The sequence below is a fragment of the Eucalyptus grandis genome, chromosome 9, assembly GCF_016545825.1.
Source record: "Eucalyptus grandis isolate ANBG69807.140 chromosome 9, ASM1654582v1, whole genome shotgun sequence".
Taxonomy (NCBI): domain Eukaryota; kingdom Viridiplantae; phylum Streptophyta; class Magnoliopsida; order Myrtales; family Myrtaceae; genus Eucalyptus; species Eucalyptus grandis.
In genome coordinates, this window is record NC_052620.1 from 42,339,655 (window position 1) to 42,353,280 (window position 13,626).

General features: G+C 42.2%; 3 protein-coding genes across 3 annotated transcripts; 1 reads left to right on the forward strand and 2 right to left on the reverse strand.

Moving 5' to 3' along the window:
• Positions 1-749: 749 nt before the first annotated feature.
• On the forward strand, positions 750-3,780 carry LOC104419904 (metacaspase-3). Its single transcript, XM_010031735.3, has 5 exons — positions 750-1,367; positions 1,800-2,130; positions 2,233-2,353; positions 2,710-2,904; positions 3,568-3,780. The coding sequence occupies exons 1-5, from the start codon at positions 917-919 to the stop codon at positions 3,625-3,627; spliced, it is 1,158 nt and encodes a 385-aa protein (XP_010030037.2). The 5' UTR covers positions 750-916; the 3' UTR covers positions 3,628-3,780.
• Positions 3,751-7,031, reverse strand: LOC104419903. The gene is made up of 4 exons (XM_039301810.1): positions 6,669-7,031; positions 6,323-6,624; positions 6,005-6,260; positions 3,751-4,300 (listed from the first exon to the last, which is right to left on the reverse strand). The coding sequence occupies exons 1-4, from the start codon at positions 6,910-6,912 to the stop codon at positions 3,954-3,956; spliced, it is 1,149 nt and encodes a 382-aa protein (XP_039157744.1). The 5' UTR covers positions 6,913-7,031; the 3' UTR covers positions 3,751-3,953.
• A 446-nt stretch (positions 7,032-7,477) lies between these two features.
• On the reverse strand, positions 7,478-13,623 carry LOC104419905 (outer envelope protein 64, mitochondrial). Its single transcript, XM_010031736.3, has 13 exons — positions 13,225-13,623; positions 12,719-12,871; positions 12,478-12,602; positions 11,702-11,827; positions 11,079-11,261; positions 10,802-10,946; positions 10,303-10,471; positions 9,632-9,766; positions 9,344-9,544; positions 8,743-8,870; positions 8,599-8,650; positions 8,046-8,115; positions 7,478-7,918 (listed from the first exon to the last, which is right to left on the reverse strand). Exons 1-13 carry the CDS (start codon positions 13,479-13,481, stop codon positions 7,836-7,838), a joined length of 1,827 nt encoding a protein of 608 aa, XP_010030038.2. The 5' UTR covers positions 13,482-13,623; the 3' UTR covers positions 7,478-7,835.
• Between the last annotated feature and the right edge of the window lie 3 nt (positions 13,624-13,626).

A 13,626-nucleotide genomic window follows, 5' to 3' on the forward strand; every position in this document is an offset into this window, starting at 1 on the left:
TGTACAAGAAAGAACAAAGAAAAATCCGAGAAGCAAGAATCTGATTCCCCGCAATCCGCAGCATGACTCAAATAAGGCTAAAGTGAATAAAGAAACAGAAAGGATGACCTTTAATAATATACGTGCCTCTCTCCACTACAAGAGATGCAGTTCCCTGGGTAGTTTTCATTTAGAAGAAATTTCAGAAAACACCTTTAGATAGTTTACAACAAAGAATAAGATCATTTGTGCAATTCTAACGGACCTCACTCCCTTAAAAGCCAACAACTTCAGGTGGGGTTCCGGTTCTGGCCCAACTTATATTTTGGTCTCATGAAAAGCACCAATTTATCAATTCTGGCCTAAACCTTTTTTTTTTTAATCTAGTAAAAGAGCACCAACTTTAAGTAGATACTCAAATCTAGGCCCAGTTAAGTTTTCGTCTCATAATGTTGTTAATGACTTGATGTGTCACTAAAAAACTTGATGAAGCAAATTTCGAAATCAAATGAAAGTTTTAGATTTTTTTTTTTTTTTATGAGATAAAAGAAGTTCAGCCCCAAATGGAGACCCAACTTAAAATTGGTGTTTTTTTATGAGATAAAAAAAAATAAAAAAGGATTAGAACTGGAACCCAACCTAAAGCTTCTTTTTTTTAGAATTTTCTTTTGCTAGAATTGAGATTGAGTTGAAGTCTGAGATTTTTAAGAGAATTTGGCCAATTCTAATATTACGGACAACTTTTAATAGAATCTGGTTCACCTTCGCCGCCTGATTACTTCAATGTGTCAACTTTCTCCTCACTCTTTAACTATCTCTAAATTCAGACATTGGCATTCGCGTGAAGAATTATTCATTGGCATCTGTGTGCTGCAAGCCTTTAGTAGATCCTCGGATAGGTTCTTTCCCATACCATCCGTAGTCTCTGAGATATCAAATGGCAGATAGGAGAGGGAGATGCAGTTGGTGTGGCGTGCAACTTGTGGTGCCGCCGGAGGCGCAAGCAGTTCGTTGTGCGGTGTGCCTATCTGTCACCAATACTAACCTCTACGATCCTCCACCGATTCAAGCCAAGAATTCTCTATACCGCGCAGCTAACTTTGTAAAAGGCCTCGTCGGTACTGTTACAAACAACATCCATTCTCTAGCCAACCCAACCGGCAGCTATCCTGGACTATACACATCGAACTATGGCTATTATCCTCCGGCTCCGTCTCTGCCACGGCTGCCTACTTCAGTTCATGGCAGGAAGCGTGCTTTGCTTTGTGGAGTAAGCTATACAGGAAAGAGGTACAAGCTCAAAGGAAGTGTCAACGATGTGAGGTGCATGCGCTACTTCCTGGTCGAGGAGATGGGATTTCGAAACGACTCTATACTCATTCTCTCAGGTAGCTCAGAGTCGGTGTACTCTCTCTCTCTCTCTCTCTCTCTCTCTCTCTCTCTCTCTCTGCGTGAACCCCTGATGAGTGATTTGTACCGGCCACAACCGTTTTGTACGTCCTATCTTCAATCTCAGAGCTAAAGCAGTTTCTCTGTTCTGTTCTTTCTCCCGTGTCCCTAAGTTATTCTATCATCTAGGCGATTCTATCTCATTGAGGGAGTACACCGCCAGCATATGATATTATCTTCCTTTGAATCCATGAACCTAATAGCTAATCCTTTAGTTGGCTGACCAGACCTTTTTGCAACACTCTTCAATAAGACGGAAACCCATCGAGTTCTAATCTTAAGCTTGAAAACCATACCAAAGATGCACATTACATGACATACCCTCAATTTGATTTCACACTGCTAAGAGTAGCCACCCGAATTATGCACAGAAGAAGAGACGGATCCAACCAGGATCCCAACAAAGCACAACATCCTCATGGCTATGCGATGGTTAGTCCATGATTGCCAATCTGGTGACTCGTTGGTGTTTCACTTCTCTGGCCATGGCTCAAAAGAGCGCGATTATGATATGGATGAAATCGATGGGTTTGACGAATCTATCTGGCCAGTTGATCATGAAATTGCAGGGAAGATACTTGATGATGACATTAACGACACCATTGTGAGACCACTGCCTCGAGGAGCCAAGCTCCATGCTCTTATTGATGCCTGCAACAGCGGAACCATGCTTGATCTACCCTTTTTATGCAGGATGAACCGGTCAGTGACCTTTCTCCCGTCTCTATTGATAATGAAGAGATGGTTATTGCACTTTCTACCTCACCAAGCTGACTAAATCGAGTATCACCTATCTTTGTGTAGAGAAGGTGCCTACAGATGGGAAGATCAGGGATACATGTCAACTGTTTATAAAGGCACAAGAGGTGGACTAGCCCTCTGTATTAGCGCTTGCGATGATAACCAGACCTCTGTGGACACAACGGTGAGTTAGATTCTGGTTTAGACTTCTCGTTCTGTGGTCATTGACCTGTTACAGCAACCCCTCAGGTCACAAGAATGGTAAGTGCTAGATGATCAACCAATCGAGTCCAAAGCAGTTTTCTTGTGAAGCCTTGCTAGATTTCAGTGCTAGAGTTTTTCTTGTTGTTTGGCTAATGCGAGTCCTAGGATGATGTGATATAAATGAAAAGTTTCTTCAATGATGCTTGTTTTAGACTTTCAAGTTCCAGGATTGATTCCAGATATGAACTGCCATTAATCAATGGAACAGGACATTGGAAAAGGTTGATTCCATTGCATCGACAAACATTATGTGGTATCTCACTTTTGTGTCTGCAGGCATTATCAGGAGGGACAGCAACTGGTGCCATGACATACAGCTTCATTCAAGCAATGCTAAAAGGGCATGAACTCACATACGGTCATCTACTGATCGCCATGCGTCATACAATTCGCGAGGCCAGCGCCAGAGTACGTTTCAAGGGTCCAATTGCATCCCTTGTTAACAAACTGCTTGGTGCTGGATGGACTCAGGTATTAATCATTCTAAACCATTAGAATCGCTTTGCACCTGGAATTACTCGGATAAGAGTTAAAAAGTTTTGATGGTAAGAGTTCTTTTGTAGCCCAGGGGAAACCCATTAATTAGGCTCTCAGTGTTAACTTATCTCTAGCCTGTTGGCGTTCTCAACCATCGCATAATTAATTGAGCGAAGCACATGACTTCCCAGAAGAAAATATATGTTGCCGAACATTTTGCGATGAGGGTTAAAAAGATTGGTCTGGGAAAAAGGCACAGCACATTACTGATGCAATTCTCATCGTCTCACGCCTATTCATGCACCAAGATAGGCACTGCTAAGATCCTTAGCTGATGGAGACATGATCGAGATTATCTTGCACAGCTATCAAACTTCACGAGATGAACGTACGTCGTCTTTGTTGCTGAGTAACCGTGAATTGTTGATTTCGCACATGGCATCAACGTTGAAAACATGTCTATCAATGTCCAGAGGGATTACAAATAAAGTGGCGACCCAAATGAAATAATTGAGAATATGCCCAAAAAGAACCGTGGTAAATGCCATCTTCGACGACCATAGAGTGTAAAAATTGCAATACAGATGACTTATTGTGCTTAAGTACTTTATTCACGACGACCATAATCATTGAGCTCATCTTCGAACTTTCATGCAGGAACCTCAACTATCATCATCCGAAGTGTTTGACATTTACGCAACCAAGATTTCTCTGTGACTTGAGCTTTCATGTTCTTGATGATTTGGACATCATATTCCACTGGACGTTTTCCTCACGTTATAGGGTGAAAGTCGTTCTCTCACGATGATATATGGGAATACTTTTCTGGAGTTTTCCACATTAAAAGAATATTAACTGCTATATTTGCTAGATTACAGTACACAATCTACAACGAGAAGCATTTGCTCTCTTCCATTCTTAAAGCTTAGATTACATAACTTCATATAATACCTTAAAATGCTATTGCGGTATCAATACCTACAAACCTTGTACTTTCTAGCTAGTGAAGAATCTTCTTCTGGAAGACTAATTCAGCTACACATTCACTGAAGAAGTAACAGCTTGCGAGAAGCAGCGCACCAGCGTGTGTAGGAGGCATGAAGATTAGGCCAGTCGGATGATGGGCAATACATGAAGTGGTGAAGCCACTGGGAGAGCACTTCTTCCTGCTCCTCCTCCTGTCCCAGCATTTCGATTGTTTGCTCCAACACTCTCTCCAGTTCAGCTCTTTCACTGAGGCTTAGAACGGGGGCATCTGTTCCATTGCTTGCTCTGCATAGCAGTGGCAACCATGACATCAACATCTTCATCCTTGTCTGCCGCTGTTGCTCCTTCTTGCTTTCATCGATTTCGTCCAGCCCCATGTCCTTGGCTTGTTTGAATAAGAATGCTAAAAGGAAGGAATCGAAATGAAATTATGAAACAACAGAGCTAAGGTAAAACAAAGAACAAAGGAAGGAGCCATCAAAATATAGTTGCAGGAATTGACGTTTCCTAGCAACAGTCAAATTTTCGACAAATTCATGACACTGCCTCATAGGCATAACGGGATACAGTACAGACCCTCCCCAGTTGTAGGAAATTACCCTCCAAAATTAAACAGCTCTCTCACAATATATCAGTGTTCATGTGCTTAAAAGTTACTGAAGTGATTACGACCAGAAAGTGGCCACATAATATGATAGAATGCATTTTCTCAACTAGGATGTTCAACGGAAAAAAAAAAAATATATATATATATATGATTGATTTGACAAATTGGCTTGGTAAGTTGCTTGCACTGAAGCACAGCTGTATTCAACATATACTATAGGTGAGGAAATTCCCATCCACAGAGATAGCCACTAGACTCAAAAAAGGACGGCAGAAAAGTCAAAGATTCAAATATCACATGTTTGAAACAACAAGGTCGACACTCTCAAGCATGCGCCTAAGAAATAAATTGGATTGCTATTCTCTTCTCCATAGAACCAGTAATGCCTAAGCACGAGGTGCAAGTGGGCTAGAAAGGTCTTCTTCAAAGATTGATTTGGTCAATATCACTACATGGGATCTGTGTGGGGTCTTTATAAATTAGAGTGATCTCGGAACATAGTTTTTAAAGGCATCCTTGTGCAACCACTAATTCATTCATCGCAATTAAAACCTATCCGACATATCCTTTTCCCATAGATTTTGACAAATACTCTGAAGATGGATTGCCAAAAAAAAAAAAAAACACAAGTATGAATAGAAAAGGAACCAATGGGATATTTAAAAAAAAAAAAAAAAAAGTAACAGAGTTGGGGAAGTGCATAGAAGCAAGAGGGCAGATCAAAATATTTGCGTCATATTCAATACACACAATAAGATAATGTAGCTTGTTTATGAAACAAAGGGCCACAGAGGAAGAGTGACGACACATCAATAATGCACGTCGAACAAAGTAAATCATGTTGACATCGACCATAGGTGTCTGGTGCATATTTGGCGAATAAACGCATTTACAAGAATATTCCGCAGCTAAGTTGCAGTAGCGGAAGAAAGTAAAAACTACCAGTCTTCTAGTTCAACAATCACCCGTTTTATTAGTCAAAAGTCTTGCGGTGCCTATTGTGGCTCCAGCTGTAGGACCCATCTTTGATCCGTCAATGTCAATCGTGTTTTATGACACCTACTTTCAGAATATAGACTTTTTTTTTTTTTTTGGTCAGATCAGAATATAGACTTCACTTGTCTTTTTTATGACATTTTCTTGCAATGCGTACGATGTCGGAAAGTTATGACATAGCTTTTACTGCTTCCATTTGACAGACGGTAATCTAATGGTTCAGACAAAAACAATTTTTCTCACAGCGACAATTCTGAATTCTTTCCCCACCTAAAGCATAAAATGGCGTCACCCGTTGAACCAAAATCAGGTCATTACCAAGAGATGTTGATACCGTAATTGACAAAACCTGACACACTTGCCCTTCCAATGAAAAGTAACCATTTTTTTTTTCAAGAGATGTCGATACTGGAATGCTAGATGAGTTCACTGTCGAATTAACCCCTTTTTTTTTTCAATTACTCAAGCTTCAAATATTGCGAGGACAAAAGATTTAGAGCTTACCAGAAACCTTGACTAGGGAACCTTGGAGACGCGGCTCCGCCGAGATAGCGAGCCAAGCCAAATTACTAGCCGACGCCCAACTACAAACCGCATCCTCGGCGGACCCGCAAGCCACCAATTTCTGTGCCAACCAAACCAGCTCAGCCGCAAGCTTCTCAGCCGAGCTCCCCAACCGGGTCGGCTCTTCGCTCGACCACCAGGCCCGCCCACGCCTAGCCACATCCTGAACGGACCGAATCGCCCTCAGAACCCGGTTCTCTTTATACTCCACCGAGACGGTCTTCCCCGAGCCGGAGCCGTCGCCGGAGCCGGAGCCACCGGCCCCGCAGCCGCGCTGCCGCTCCTCTCCACCATCGCAGCCTCGAGCTGGCTGAGAGTCCTCGAGAAAGCTGCCGACAGAACCGTCCGATTGACCTCGAGCAGGGCCTCGGTCCCCTCCTGCTGGTTCTCATCGATGAGCCTCTCGGCCAAGGACCGGACGGCCTCGTACTTGCGGGAGCTCACGGGGACGTTGTTGACGATGGCGAGGAGCTGCGACAGCGCGCGGGCGATGCCGGAGTCGCACGCGGCGGAGTGGGGAGGCGCGGCGCGGGGCCGCCGGCGGCGGCGGGCTTCGGGGGCTTGAGGAGGGAGCGGCCGTCGTGGGGGCGGCGGGGGAGGGGGCTAGCGGAGGAGGGGAAGAGGGAAGGGAGGAAGCTGAGGAAGAAGAGGAAGGAGGAGAGGACGAGGTAGCGGAGGAGCTCGAGGAGGCGGTACTTCTCGGCGAGGCTGAGGAAGGACTTGTCGGCGAAGATGAAGGCGGAAGTGACGAGGTTGCGGAGGAGGAGCGGCGCGATGGCGGTGAGGGAGTTGAGAGCTTCCATGGCGGTCGCGGCGTCGCGGTGGCCGATCGGCGTGCGGCGGTGCATGGAGGGATTACTTGAAGGGCGGGGTGTCGCGGCGGTGATTGATTGATCACGGGAGGATTTTTAAATGGTTGAATTTGACTGTTTTCCCGTTCGCGTGCGGCGCTTGTCCTGTCTCGCTTGAGTACGAGGCGGGGCGAATAGTTTTGCGTCGGACAGTTGTTTTTAGACCGTTCGTTGGGAGGACGATCGGGCATAAAATTCCAAATTCATTTCCTTTTTTCTCCTCGTTTTTTCGTAATTTTAGTATTTCCTCTTTCCAATTTTGATGCGATAGCAGCCACGAATTTGATACCGTATCTATCACGAAAGGAAACGAGGGTCTTTGGAGCTCCATTACCTTTCGTTTCTCTTCATGATTTTGGCAACAGAGACTAAAATTTAAGTTTCGTATATTCAAAGCCCACGGATAAAAAGAAGACAGAGAAAAAGAAACCACTGGAAACGCGGTAGCCAATTTCATCCGCACACAAAATGACACAGAAGGGAAGAAAGCTACTCTGTCCAGAGGGTGCAGCCACCAATTTGAGACATTAGTGAAAAGGCTATGCTTGATTGAGACATGAGAAAAATGAGATCACGGCATATAGCCCTATCTTTTTATAAACTTAAAGAAGCGGAAGATCAGCAGCGCTATAGATACAAGCACGACTCACTTCAAGTAATGCAGTCGAGGGCAGGGAGCGACTCTGATGATTCTGTCTTGAATCAAAACTTGCTTAATCTGATTATGACCACACATTTTCAATCAACAGCCTTAAAAATTCATGTTCAAGACGAGTGGCAAAAATTTTGTCCTCCACATAAAGCTTCATCCTCTTTTTATTCTGTTCCTTGAGCTTGAAAGGACAACAACAGTAAACATCATCATTCACAATCATCCAAAACCGCCGCATCTTCATGGTAGGCTTAGATTCACATTAATATCAATTCAGTAATTTCCTGAGTCGTTTTTCAGCAAGACTAGCGTCCTTGTTCTGCGGTTCCAGAACAAGAGCATGCTTGAAATCTGTAGATCACAATAGCAGACTGTTAGTTTGGGAAAGAAAACAGTAAAAGTGACTACTCAGTGCATAGGTCCATTGAATCAAGCATTGTCACAAGTTACATATTAGGATAAGGTCTAGGCTGCGCACCTTGTAAAGACTCTTTATAGCGGATAAGCGACTCCCTAGCTGTTCCACGTCTTAGATATGCCTTAACATTCTGCAAGCAAATAATCAAGGTCAATCTAATCCCATCTCCGAGCCCCAACTAAAGGATTCAGCATTCAGTAAAAGACAATCCTACCTACTTGAGCTCAAACATTCATGATGCCAACTTATGCAACCGCATGGACCAAAAAGAAAAAAGAGAGAGAGAGAGAGAGAGCATGTGGCATGACAAGTAGCTTTCTATTTTAGATATCAGAAATTCATAAATTACTATCATATCATCTACTCGTATAGATATTGATAGCGCATGGACCACTTAAAGTTCTCCTAAGCCAACACTACTATTTTCTACGTGAAACTAATTCCCATCAACGGTGGACTTGAGAAATTGAGGTAAATGGTGAAAGGGCCATCCAGAGTGCTTATAAGCTCCATCGTCTCTCTGATTCATTAATTTAATTCCCAGCATGGTGCTTTAGAAATCAAGTGATGCAAGAAGAGAAAAAGGTCTTCCTATGCGTGCTATATCTTCTACCTTTTTATCCAATGAGATTGCCATGGTGCAATCCTCTTCAGCTTGTTGAAAACTGCAGAAAGTCAACAGTGGTTAGCACGAAGACATACAGATAAAGTGCCAGTCAATATAGATAGCTGAGATATAACGACAATAATCAGATACCATCCTAATTGCAAATATGCAGCAGCGCGGTTGCAATAGTAAGTGGCATTTGCCCCATTCAATTTGATAGCTTCACTATAGTAAGTTACAGCTTTATTCCACTGGCGTCCCTTATATGCAGCATTACCCTGCAAAAATATCGCACTAGTAAACCACACGAGGAAAGTTTCAGATAACATTTACATGGTTCACTTTAAATATGTCCACTTTCAACATGGTTGCGTCAATGGTAAAGACAGAGAACAATGCAGACAACTCTAGCAAATGAATTAGCCACTCCATCTAAAAATAAAAATAAAAAAGTCAAAGAAATGTGTGCGCGCAATCAAGCATTTTTTTTTTTAAGTCGCAGAAAAAGCTCCAGAAAAGCATCTTCACAACATCCAAAAGTTTGGCTACCTATTTGATGGAAGATCGCTCAAGATATCGAGGGCAAGCAACATTTTAATTCCAACACTAGCCACTGAGGTAAATGATGCTGCAATCAAATAAATTGTATTGAAAGAACTCAACTTGCTGTCAGCCAAAAATAACAAAAAAAAAAAAAAAATAGGAATAACTAAGCTATTCCTCAAAGATACATATGATAGACTAAACAAACCTTTTCTTTTAACAGTTCAGATGTATCCAGGTTACCATTTGTATCTGCAAATGGCAATGAACTAGAAGCAACCGTAGCTTGCTCTTGAAGAGATGAATACATATCTAAAACTGAATCGAGTAGAAATTTATCGCCTCCATGATATGAAATAAATGAGACAGAGATGGGACAGCCCTCATGTTTCCCCAGTGGAATGCTAACCTAGAAACCAGGAAGAGTATGAGTTGGATTCACCAAAGTAAGTTAAAAGAGGAAATCAATGTGGCAGAGTAAATCTAGGCTGTTTACCTGACAGCATCCAGACATGCTGGAGATGCTTATCAACGCAAGTGCTCTGTCGAAAAATTCAGCAGAGGAGTGCTTCTTTAAGTTTGTTGGCAAGGGAGGATCTGCCACTGTGGGAATTATCAATATACCGTCATCCTGGAATGCAAAAGATACAATAAACATCAGATCAGCGTTACTGAATTATGAAAGGAGCTAGATGATGGCATGTCAAACAAGCCTCGTGGCAGAGCGAGCATAAAACAAGTAATACGAATAGTCTTTCACTTTCAAGTCAACCAATTTTACATTTTTTTTTTCTTCCTAAATTGAAGCTTCATCTCATCTACTGCAAAATCCCAACAGTTCTGATGAACAAGAACAAGAAGATATAAAATCAATTAGAAAATTGTCAAAACAGTTCTTTCACAGCCTTTAATCTCAGTCATCCTGGCGTACAATGTGAAACAGAAAGAAACATAAATAAAAAAGTTGGACAAAGGATAATTTAATAGAATGCAAATACGGCAACATCCGTGGAGCTTTAAAAAGAAAGAATATAAACCCAATTACCAACCACCACAACCATAAAGAAAATGCTAAGCAAGAAAACAATAGAGTCCAGTACGCTTGCAACTGGACATGCAGTACGAGCAATGCATAAATAAGATGGTGCTAAGAACAGTATCAACTACCTTTAAGAGACTTTGAAGGGCTGCTCGCATCTCACTTCTGACTTTGTATAAAGTTTTAATGTTTTCAAGTGAAGTATTTACTGCCGTGAGAACACAATTAGCCGTCCGAGGTCCTAGCCTGGGTTTGACTGATGTGACCCACTCTTCATGGTTTGTTTTGAATTCACACCTGGGAAGCAATTGCACAGGAAACTAAAGATGGTCAGGATATGACATTGCCTCAACCAAACCGAAACATACCAACAAGTATTCAACTGTGCAATTGAGAAAGGGAACTTGTTAAATGTGCAGGCGAGATACAATAATTGCTCTGGGAACAGTACAAAACGAATATAGTGCAGGCAGGTAGGCTTGTTACCCCCATAAAGGCAAGACATCCAGAACCATGATTAGACCCCTGGTTCCGGTACTGTTCATTTTGGCCTTCTAGGAGCAACATATATCTGCCGGCCTAGGAATATAATATTAATATTAATTCAAAGTCGTGATAGAGAAACACCTTTGTAACGAAAGCATGGCAGAAGAAAGTGCTTTGAGAGTAGATATTCCATTTTGAAGATTAGTTGACTGTTCACAAAAAATTTTAAGGCTGGGGACATTTGAAGCAATATGCTGACCAAAATTTATATGCTTGGGAGGCTGATCTGCACAGTCCCAAAGAGAAATTCCATTCAGAGAAGATATTGCAACATATATAGCATGAGCAAATATTGGACCATCAAATTACAATATAAATATAACCAAGTATGGGGATAAGTTCATAAAAGGAAACTTACACCCAGACAACTTTTCAGCTGCTTTACTAACAACATAAAGGGACTTGTGCTTTGGGACCTTAGAAAGCTCAAAGAGATCATCAGCAAAAACAAGTCTCCTTGGCCTTCTAGGTTCTACTGTATTCAATTGTAGTAGAATATGTCCAACACGATGCAAAATTGATGGATCACGGGCAAACCATCCTGTAGAAGTGCTATAAAGTTATCAAGGTGTAGAAGACAAAAAAAAAAAAAAAAAAATGCTCAAATACAAGAAGACAATGCAGTAAGAGAATCCTCAAAAAGATTCGACGAGTGAAAAGTTCATCCAAACATCAATATTAATTTGTGCAAACAGTGGCAGACCCGATGCTACTTCTCCCTCAACAATCCAATAACTCTATCCCCCTCCCCCAACACTCCCCCCCCCCCAAAAAAAAAAAGAAATAAAAGAAATAAAAATAAAAATAAAAAAAAAAAGACACGCCAAAAGAAATATGAGAAAGGGAGAGAGGAACTTGTGAATTGTCAACAAAGATCACCAAGTAGCATGTATAAGTTGAGAAACGAAATTCAAAAGAAACGCTTCTAGGAAGCTCCAACAACAGTGATGTCAGACTCGTCAACTTATTCCATATTCATACCAACGGTATCTAAGCTTTGTGAGTTGGGCAACACCCCAATTGTAGATACAACACCATGTGATGGTCTATATCCAATGATACCACAGAATGATGCTGGAATTCTCACGCATCCAACAGTATCAGTCCCTACAAAATCATCAAAAAGCATTAGGGGTATGTGCAAATAAGGGATCTAAAGAGACATGATGGAAAAATAGAAGTTGCAGTATCATGCATCTAGCTAAGTAAGATAGCAAGGAGACTCAGCTTAGTTGAGAAACATTAACTTTAATTCTGCCGCCAATAATGTTGTTGAGCCAACTAAACAGAAAGAAAGAATGAAATGTTCCTAGACCTGAAGGTAGGCGAATACCTACACGAGGGTTATATTTCACCTGTCCAGATTTTTACTTTTGGACTACCTTCCAGAGACCAAAAGTTTTTCATATGAAATGAAGAGATTTCAGTCTTGAAGCTGTAGGCAAAGAGTTACTGAAACTGTTAACCCATGTTTCTACATATGGCAATCTGTTGGTGAATCTAAAACTATGGAAATGCTAGTAGTTCCCTACAAAAGAAATAAATGCATGAGAAATCAGGGAACTTTCTCTCTCGCAATCTCATCTATAAGTTCAGGAGAACAAAAATTAAGAGAAGGCAGAAACATACACTTCACAATAAAAGCCACGATATCATACTGTTAAAGGGCCAATCAAGTCTAACTGACAACTTCCACAAGAAAATCACAAACAGCGCAAAGCAATTGAAGGACTTTAGCCTCATCAAAAATCCCATACCAAGAGCAAAGTCGATGAGTTCAGCTGCAACAGCAACGGCTGAACCAGAGGAAGATCCTCCTGGAATATGAGAAGGCATTTGGGGATTGACAGGAGTTCCATGGTGGATGTTCTCTCCAGTCATTCTGAAACAACGCCACAAAGCACATTATAGGCCCAAAGCTATACAAATCCAGCAACAACACATGCATGCACAATACTTACATAATAGATAATTTTATAGTACACACAAGAGGCTTACCCAAAAGCCAATTCATCCAAAACAGTCTTTCCAACACACTTGGCCCCATTTTTTAGAAGCGCATTGATGACCACTGCCGTCTTCTCAGCAGCCTCATGTGTTCTCTCCCAATCTGGATTCCCAAAGCCCGTCACATATCCCTTCACCTCAAATCTGGCAAAAAGATATCACTTCCTCGAATCAGCATATATAGGGTAACCGAAGCAGTGACAAAACAAGAAAGCGGTACACCCCATTTCAGATTTTTCATTGTTAACAAGAACATCAAATCATATGGCATCATCAACAATCCCCCAAAATTATAGACTACATAAAGCAGAATATAGAACTGCCGTCCCGATACCGCGTAGAATCACTCAGTGCCCCTGCTGACACGTTTAAAAGCCTACACTCTCACGCATCATTTTCCTCTCTTGCACTTGGTTCGGTACAAAAATCCAGGCGACTACTTACACAGCCAAAAGAAAAGGCCAAGTCAACAACAGAAACTAGAAGGAAGCACGCACATGTCCTTGATGGCGAAAGTGAGACCGGCGAGCGGCTGTTTAAGCGCGGGCGGAGGCGGCTGAGGGAACGGAAGGAGCTCGAATCTCTCCAAGAAAGCGCCGAAATCTTCCTTCGCGGCCTCCGATCCTGTCCTCCTCCTCCGCCGCCGGTGAGCCTCGGCGAGAATCACGACGCCGGCGAGCGTGACGCCGATCACGATCCACGCCTTGGGGCTCGACACGTGAGCTTTCAGCACTTGTAATGGCCTCGTCGTCATGCTCAAAGCATTGAATCGAGAGCAAACTTGACTGCAACTTTCCGGATTGCGTGCGTGAGATGCGAGAGGCGGGAGGCAGAGGGAGACAGAATTTAGGGGTTTTAGGAGGGTTTTAGGACCAAAGGAAATGATGTTTTTTTTTTTT

Coding starts and splice junctions, on each gene's coding strand:
- LOC104419904 (XM_010031735.3), top strand. CDS start 917: ATGGCAGATAGGAGAGGGAGATGCAGTTGGTGTGGCGTGCAACTTGTG. Junction 1,368..1,799: donor CTCTATACTCATTCTCTCAG/GTAGCTCAGAGT, acceptor AATTATGCACAG/AAGAAGAGACGGATCCAACC. Junction 2,354..2,709: donor AGACCTCTGTGGACACAACG/GTGAGTTAGATT, acceptor TTGTGTCTGCAG/GCATTATCAGGAGGGACAGC.
- LOC104419903 (XM_039301810.1), bottom strand. CDS start 6,912: ATGCACCGCCGCACGCCGATCGGCCACCGCGACGCCGCGACCGCCATG. Junction 6,261..6,322: donor GCAGCGCGGCTGCGGGGCCG/GTGGCTCCGGCT, acceptor GAGTATAAAGAG/AACCGGGTTCTGAGGGCGAT. Junction 4,301..6,004: donor TTCCCTAGTCAAGGTTTCTG/GTAAGCTCTAAA, acceptor CCTTCCTTTTAG/CATTCTTATTCAAACAAGCC.
- LOC104419905 (XM_010031736.3), bottom strand. CDS start 13,481: ATGACGACGAGGCCATTACAAGTGCTGAAAGCTCACGTGTCGAGCCCC. Junction 10,472..10,801: donor GCCATGCTTTCGTTACAAAG/GTGTTTCTCTAT, acceptor ATTGCTTCCCAG/GTGTGAATTCAAAACAAACC. Junction 8,116..8,598: donor CAATCTCATTGGATAAAAAG/GTAGAAGATATA, acceptor ATTTGCTTGCAG/AATGTTAAGGCATATCTAAG.